Source organism: Labeo rohita, unplaced genomic scaffold, assembly GCF_022985175.1.
Source record: "Labeo rohita strain BAU-BD-2019 unplaced genomic scaffold, IGBB_LRoh.1.0 scaffold_2004, whole genome shotgun sequence".
NCBI classification, from domain to species: domain Eukaryota; kingdom Metazoa; phylum Chordata; class Actinopteri; order Cypriniformes; family Cyprinidae; genus Labeo; species Labeo rohita.
In genome coordinates, this window is record NW_026128225.1 from 3,189 (window position 1) to 11,621 (window position 8,433).

An 8,433-nucleotide genomic window follows, 5' to 3' on the forward strand; every position below is an offset into this window, starting at 1 on the left:
TGATCCTCTTCAATTACAGCACCTATCTCTCCTAGCTGGTCTATTAGTTCTTTCATTCGTTTCAAATGTTCAGTAATGCTCTCTCCTTCCTTTATTTCACATATGAAGTATTTTTTCTTCAGAAACAACTTGTTTGCAAGAGTGTCCCTCTCAAAATGTCCTTTTAGTGTGTACCACGATTCTTAGGGGTTTTACAACTTGTTATCAGATACAATTGGGGTGCACTCACATTCAGCACCAACACAAAAAACGCTCCGTTTTCCGAATTCTGCCTTTGTCTGTGCATTTGCTCCCTCTAGTGCGTTGTCAGTCTCCACCACCATGCCCCATAGTCCTTTTGCTTTCATCAAATGTTCCATTTGAAATTTCAAAATATTTTCAATAAACAGAGATTCCAGCCTATATCACACAAAAAATCCTGTGTAAAACGCACCTTTTTAGTGAAGATCTGGGCCCTCTCGTGAAATGTAGTCTTATCTACTACCAACTACCAACTACTTTGGTTAGAGTAGTGACCAAGAACATCAGAGCTGCACAATCTAGTCCACAATCTAGTCTAATCAAACAAACATCACTTCAACACTCCACCAATCTGGGCTTAATGGTAGTGTGGCAAGACTCAATCCTAAATCCAAAATATTGAGATAGCCTTAATGAAAACCCAGTCCAGAGCATTCAGGACCTCAGACAGGGCAGAAGGCTCACCTTCCAGCAAGGCCATGACCCTAAGCACACAGCAAGAGCGGCTTATGGACAACTCTGTGAATGTCCTTGAGTGGCCCAGCCAGAGCCTGTGCTTGAACCCATTAAAATATTTCTGGAGAAACCTGAAAATGTGCATCTGCTCCATCTAAGCTGACAGAGCTTGAGAGGTGAAGAGATGAGAAGAATGGCAGATAATTGCCAAATGCTGATGTGCAAAGCTTGTCACATCATACCCAAAAAGACAAAAAGACCCAAGAGGCTATAAAGGTGCTTCAACCAAGTACTGAGTTAAGAGTATGAATATTTATGCAATGTACTTATTTCAGATTTTTTTTTTTTTTTTTTTAAATACATTTACAAAGTTGTGACAATTCTGTTTTTGCTTTGTCATTATGGTGTATGAAGTATAGATTTTTGAGGGGAAAAAGTAATTTAAAGCAGTTTAACATAGGCAGCAACATAACAAAATGTGAAAAAATTTAAGGGGTATGAATATTTTTGCAAGGCACTGTATTATCATTTGAATGTTATTGTTATTGCATACAATAGGCATAGCAACCACACCCTTTTAAATATTAGTATCTTTTGGTTGGTCCAGATATCCTGAAGAGTTGTTTTTTTGTTACCCAGAAATATTAGTTACTGACTCATAACAGACTCACATACAAAGTGATTATTCAATTATTCATATATTTCTAAACGCTGAAGCAGCACATAACAACAATATAGCTAAATAAGGAAATTCCGTAACATAACACAATATATTTTTGTCTTTTCAAATGCTTTTAATCAGATTGTTTTTCTCAGGACTGGCATGGTTACAGTTCTTTAATGAACACAAACATTTCAGCTCTAATAATGTAACATTTGTGTTTTGTAGAAAAAGTGAAGCGAAATTGTTAATTCAGTTTGCAAATCAATCATGTAAAACACACACTGGACAATTTTTCTGCATTTTCTTTTCAACAGCATTTTCCATCCAATGAAACTTTCCTCTATTTTGGTTGTTCAGTTTGTTTAACAGTGCTGTTTGACGGCAATGTTGGCAAATCCATGCACCTGAGTGAGCTGAGGACAGTCGAACGATGCCAGGAGTTGCTGTGGGCCGTGACACTTGGGAATAAACTTCTCGTTCAGGCACACTGTGGCATTCCCTGCAATGTCACTGCAAAAGAAAGAAAGTGAAATTAATGTGGGAACAGAATTTAAGTGGAAAAGCTTTTAAATAAGAAATGAATATAAATATTCTAGTGTCTTACCCATAGTTGACAACTCTGGCATGCGGTAGTCCAAGTCCAGTAAAGCGGAATACAGAGTTCTTCAGGACACAAGGCAGTGGATTCTGGAAAGTGACTTTGACTGGCACTTCTTGACCCAAGACGGCATCACATACAGGCTGAAAAGAATCATAAAAGTGACAGTTCATCACTAAACGATTTTAACAAACCAAAAGTTTAAGCAGTAAAACTGAAACTGTAAACTCACAGCGATAACAAGGTCTGGTGTGCGCAGTCTGAAGCCATACTGGGTGGCCACAACCTGCTTAGTCTGAGTCACATGTCCAAAGACATTAAGCATCAGTGAGGCGTGATCCACCAGGTGCTCTTTATATTCGTCATAAGTCAGGGTCCAGTCCAGAGGTCTGCCTATAGAGGGGAAAAATGACAAATAATGAATACTTTTTTATTACTAGTCTTTTTACCCATAAGCTGCATTATACCAAGTGTGTGGTCTCATCTACTGCAACTTCTACAAAACATTATCATTTCTCACATTCAGAGGGCTTGAGCTCAATGCATGTCTGGTCTCTCTTGAGGAAGGTCTTCCTGACTCCGGTGTAGTACGTGGCTGCAGCCTGGCTGAAGAGGGTGACACTTCGTGGTGAGCTGCATTTGTTTCTTAGATTGATGCAAAGCATGGCATCCCTGCCCACCCATGGTCCGTCCCCTTTCAGGCTGACTTCACAGACAACATCTTCAGCACAGGGCAATGGGTATGCGCATCTCCTCAAGCCATGACGAACGGCTGTTTCCAAAGCTGTGCACTTCTCAGAAGAACCTGATCAATGAAAATAGAAGGAAAATTTAGAGAGAGAGACACCAACCTTTATCATCCTATATAATCCATGGTTCAAAAGTATAAGGACTGGATCAGATGTTTTAAGAGAAATGCATGTGGTTTTTACCAAGTGGGTGTTTGTAGAGGTTTGTGATGTCTATACGTTGATCTGAGCCGACAGCCTTGGTGCTGATGCAGTGACCTACTACATCCTTCTCAATGTGAACAACACCAAATGTCCCATCACATTTCCTCTGCCAATAAACTTTATCATTGTTTACCTAGAACACAAAGAGACAAACAGGAATCATAAGTCATCATACGTTAACTGTATGACTGAAAGCTATACTAAGGGAATTAACATACTTCGGCAAAAAGGAAGGGCACATCATGCTTCAGGAAGACCTGACCGCTGCGGATCGCAGCAACAGAGGTGGGGCCGCAGCGGAAGAAGCCCTGACTGGTCAGTTGAGGAGTGGAATCAAGCACCTGCCAACCTCCAAAACCAGTTGGCAGGTCTGACCGAGTCATCCAGGCCTCATTCCACACGTGGTAGTTCCTACATGGAAGAGAAGAAGAAAAGATACAAACATTTCATGGACATTCAGAAGAATTCTTTATGACATCACAAATATTAATGCCAATTACCAGATTGAATCACGGTTCATGTGATCCATCAGCTGAAATTTCTCATCTAAATAGACATCAGTTGTCAAACGAACGTCAGTGTCATGAGCAGAACAGAAGTTTGAGACCGGACGAGCAGGAATACCCAAACACCTCAACACTAGAAGACAGAGAAGAAGAATGTAAGTGCATCAATACTATAATAGCTTTCTCAAAACTTTTTCTCCTTGTCCAGTCTGTAGGAACTCTTACAGGTGTTGGTGACTCCAGCAAAGGCCAAGCTCTGCCCATATTTGACAGGTATTCCTCCACATTTGTGCCATTGTTTCAGGATGGCACTGCTGCTGCACCAGGACGTAGGAGCAATTCCATCTCCATAGCAGCTTGACCAGTTACCCACCAGCACACCACAGTCTTTTTTGGCAATAACCTGATAAGAAGAGATGATTTCAACTATTTTATTTTGAATGCAGCAAGCTTCATGCAGAAGCACCACACTCAGAAGAGAACAAATCAGACCATTTTAAAGGCTTTCCAACATGAAATCAGGATGTCGATAAGAAGAAAATGAAGACTCACCATGTCAGACACCACTCTGGAAATGACAACTGGGTTTCCCCATCCTGAGCAAGGGCTACAGCTCTTCTCCAACACATGCATACATGCAGGCAAGACTCCCTCCTCACACTAAGAATCAAACAGAGGAGTGAGGAAATTGAAAATTGAAAAATTTGTCATGCTGTTAGAGAGTAGAGTTATATCTCAGATAGGAAGAGAAATTAGATGTAAAAAAAACTTTTTCTGCAGCAACCCCAATGGGTTCCAGCACTTTTAATGCACACACTTATGAGTGTATGAGTTTACTTAAAAAGAAGAGTTTGTTGCTTGTGTCGTGTGTCTTGTGACACACTATTCCCACTGAAATCAGTGGATTTGACATAACAATTCTGACATACCATTAACTCGTGCAGGCACTTTGTAATATATGAGTAAAAGTTTGTCTCTTACTAGACCAAAGTTCCAATTTCTGCAGGCAATCTGCTGCTTAGTTCCATAGTAGATCTTGCCCATGTTATTCAGCACATACTCAGCTCTCTCTGCCTCATCACTCAGGTACACACAGTCATCTGATAAAGAGAACAGTAAACATATATATTTTTTTAAACTTTAAACATATATTCAGGTTCAGGTTTATTTTAAAGTGTAATGAAACACATACCTTTACACCAGGGGTTGAACAGCATGTAAATGTCATTTTCAGGAACATAAGGTAAAGCGAATCTGCCTCCTGCACAGTGTGTCACGACACTGAACTGGTATCGTCCAACGCAAGCCGTTGGAACAGAGTTCACACACAGTTTGATTCGGTTTTGTGCTATTTCCACAATCTTTGCTCCCCAGCAGTCTTTCTTGAATTCTTCCACTATTGGAACGATCACCAAAGTGCCGTCCCGGATGGATGGGATGTGACCTGTAAAACACACAGAAAAACAAGATGCTTCAGTGATGGAAGAAATGCTGGTTCAGCTCCTCGTGTTCTTCCTGTACATGTCATTATTTGGGCAGGTTTCCACATGCTGTCGGTCATAACTAACCTAGTTTGAGCTCCAGGTGAAGCTTGTCACAACTGCGATTGAAAGGACGGCACAGATCAACCCACATATTGAAATATTGTCCTCTACGGACAATGAGATGCTCATCATGGAAAAAATGTGTGTGATGCTCCAGACGATTCGGTCCAGTCCTGCATTTGAGCAGGTCGACTTTAGACACCCGGAGGAGAGAATCTAAAAAATAAAAAAGCAGAAAACCGCTAACTTATTATCAAACAAATCATTCATTGAGTTAAAGGTAAAGAAAACACAACAACTCTTACTCTCGACTCCACAGACTTGCATGGTTGTGCAATCATCCACGTATTCCTTGACGACGACTTCCTTTTTCTCATAATCACAGTAAGAAGTACTAAATTCACAAGGATTAGCATATGGAGTAGCGTATGGAGTAGCGTAAGGAGTAGCGTGGAGTAGTGAATGGAGTAGCGTATGGAGTAGCGTATGGAGTAGTGTATGGAGTAGCGTATGGAGTAGCATATGGAGTAGCATATGGAGTTGTGCAAGGGTTAATACATGGGTTCACGTAATGGTTTACGTATGGGTTCACATAAACATTTGCCCATGGGTTTACACAAGGGTTTGCACATGGGCTGGTGTAAGCTGGTGCACAGCATGCTCTTTTCCAGCTGTCCTGCAGGGTAATACCTGGGAAACGGCCGAGGGTGCAGACATTTTTGTACGGATTGTTGACAAAAGGCATCCTGTGCAAAAACGAAGGAAGATTGTGAGGGACAAATAAAGATACAACATTATCATTGTTTGGTCATGCACAAGTTCAGGTGAATCATTCATAATTTAGCTTTTCCCCTGAATATTTCAGCCTTTAAATCCATTCAAATTAGGTTTGTAGAACTTCCTTCTCAAGCTGTGTTTTATTTAAAAGTCCATAAATTCAACACTTTTGTGCAAAGTAAAACCAGATAACAGACATGAAGTAATATCAAAGTTGATTACTTACATGATTTTAGTCTTTGTCCTGTTTGTAACAAGTACCTGAAGTAAGAACTTGAATTACTAAAGCAAGTGACCAGCAAGTTCCGCTTTAACCAGCACATCTTTCCACTGCAGTCCTAGATGTATATATACTTCATGTTCAGCTCCACCCCATCCACATCTCCTGTGAGCAAGAAGAAAAGATTTTGGGTGAGTGACAAATGTTAATTTGAATGATCTGTTTCAGGGAATTAAGTCAAAATTAATGTCTTAGTTTAATTGTTGTGGACTGATAGTGATTGAGTAATTGAGAAATTGCAAAGTAAGGGAAAATGCTCATTTATAATGATGACAAACTAGTCATGGCAAGGTCACTGGTGTGATTCCCAGATACCTGTTTTTCATATATTGTAGAAGATAAAATCTTTTAAAAATATATTTAATTAACCTGTTTAAGTCATTTATTATTTCTGTATGACTGTCATTTTAGAGTGTGTTTTACGAATTGAAGAAATTTCTTGCATCATTTATTGCATAAATACCATTCTGTCTGATTTTGTGAAAATTAAATGAAATTAAATTGTCAGTTGTAAAGTCCTACCTTAAGTTCATGTGAGAACTTGATGTACTGATCTGTAATCAAGACTGTAAAAAAATAAATTGTTTAGTTGTAAAAAATAAGGCACCTTGATAGTTCATGTGAGAACTTGATGTAGTTTTTGATGTTTTGATTACAGAATCAAAGCTAAATGAATTCATCTTATTGCTTTATTTCTTAATTATACACATTTTAGGTGAAAACATATGATGTTGTTGGAAATAATCTTTGCTTGCAAATGCATTAACATTTGCTACCTAAGCTACAAAAAAAATTAAATATGAAACATTTGGTGAGACATAAAACAACAACAGAAAATTAAATATGACTTTGGGCACTAGAGCAGCTTCACTCATCTTGAACTGCTAACTTGACATGAGCCATCATCACCATAGGCATTTCTGATTTGCATAGTAAGTGTTAGGTGTGTACTAGTCCTATTTAGTCTAATTAATAATTGTGTAATTGTATGTTAAAGTTTCACATCTTGCTCTGTCAGCATCTTTGTTTTTAAATATGCAATTTTGGAGTTGCTTCATATAAAATGTTTGTTCATTGTTCATATATAACAGGTTCTGCTGTCAGCAGATATTGTTGAGGGGAATGACTTTAGAAGGACATGTTGAGACTAAAAAACAATGTGTCTAGGTAAAAGTTAATAGTACTTAATTGTTTGAGTATTACTATGACAAGATGCAAAAGTGAAAATGTATGCAGTGAAAATAATTGCAGATTACTTTGTAATAAAAATAATGATGCTGGTGATGAATTGAATTCTGTAAACATACTTTCATCATGCAGATTTGTAATGTAATTCTAACCACAATGAGGGGTGTGTGAAATTGGGGTCACTAGCAAAAAAGGTTTTATATATATTTAATATTTTAGATGTCATACTAAATTATATAATCAGTATAACAATTTAGGTGTTCTCCAGCCTGATTTGAAATGTGACACCTAATGACACACATTTCCTTACATTTTTCAAACAGCATTTTTTTAAATAAATGGTGCACAGTGTCATTCACACAAATGTCACTAAACACCATAACATTTTTGATTTGAAATGTGACACTTAATGACATCTCAATTCTTTTTTCTCAGATTGTTCATTTTTTTTTACCGTGGACCACATTTTTTTCATGTCTTAAATCTTGGATTTTCATTGGCATTTTGAACTATTTTACAATTTAAACAATGTTTTAATTACTCTTTTAAAAATTAATGTTTTAAGAAAAAAGCCTCTAGGTATCCAGGCCTCATTCCACACGTGGTAGTTCCTACATGGAAGAGAAGAAGAAAGAAAAAGAAACACTTCATCCACAATTCAGAGGAACTCTTTATGATATCACAAATAAATGGTAATGACAATTATCACAATCTTTGACCCCCAGCAGTCTTTCTTGAATCCATCCCAGATGGATGGGATGTGACCTGTAAAACACAGAGAAGAACAACAGATTTTAGTGATGGTAGAAATGCTGGTTTGCTTGCTTGGTGCGTGGTGCATAAACATGCTCCTTTCCAACTGTCAGTTTAATAAAAAAAGACAAACTATTAACTAAAACTAAACATCAGCCTCTTTTGAATAAAACCATGTGGTGTCATACACTGAAAATAATTGGTATATAAATATACATTTCTACTCAATTTTTACAATAAAATACAAGTAATTACAAAAAATGAGCAAATAACACATTTTTGAAGAAAAAAGTTGATTTATTTTATTTTATTTATTTATTTATTTATTTACTCATTTATTTTTATCTATTAGTTATGATTCCTGCCTGTTTCTCCTGAGTCTGTGGTCATGGACTCTATTTTTATATTTCTCTGTTTTCTTTGTTGCTTTGTTCTCCTTATGTTTCTCTGCTGCTTTGTTCCCTTGTTTATTGC

The 8,433-nt window shown here is 37.7% G+C and overlaps 1 protein-coding gene across 1 annotated transcript; it reads right to left on the bottom strand.

Moving 5' to 3' along the window:
* Positions 1-1,499: 1,499 nt before the first annotated feature.
* On the bottom strand, positions 1,500-5,407 carry LOC127159226 (protein-glutamine gamma-glutamyltransferase K). The gene is made up of 13 exons (XM_051102115.1): positions 5,267-5,407; positions 4,986-5,177; positions 4,610-4,861; positions 4,399-4,517; positions 3,970-4,077; positions 3,643-3,820; positions 3,412-3,550; positions 3,130-3,322; positions 2,891-3,044; positions 2,479-2,763; positions 2,191-2,351; positions 1,965-2,101; positions 1,500-1,870 (listed from the first exon to the last, which is right to left on the bottom strand). Exons 1-13 carry the CDS (start codon positions 5,286-5,288, stop codon positions 1,723-1,725), a joined length of 2,088 nt encoding a protein of 695 aa, XP_050958072.1. The 5' UTR covers positions 5,289-5,407; the 3' UTR covers positions 1,500-1,722.
* Between the last annotated feature and the right edge of the window lie 3,026 nt (positions 5,408-8,433).

Excerpts from the sequence above, each read along its gene's own strand:
- LOC127159226 (XM_051102115.1), bottom strand. The coding sequence starts at position 5,288 with ATGCAAGTCTGTGGAGTCGAGA. Across the intron at positions 5,178-5,266 it reads GCAAGTCTGTGGAGTCGAGA|ATTCTCTCCTCCGGGTGTCT; the intron begins GTAAGAGTTGTT and ends TTTATTTTTTAG. Across the intron at positions 4,078-4,398 it reads GAAATTGGAACTTTGGTCTA|TGTGAGGAGGGAGTCTTGCC; the intron begins GTAAGAGACAAA and ends TTTGATTCTTAG.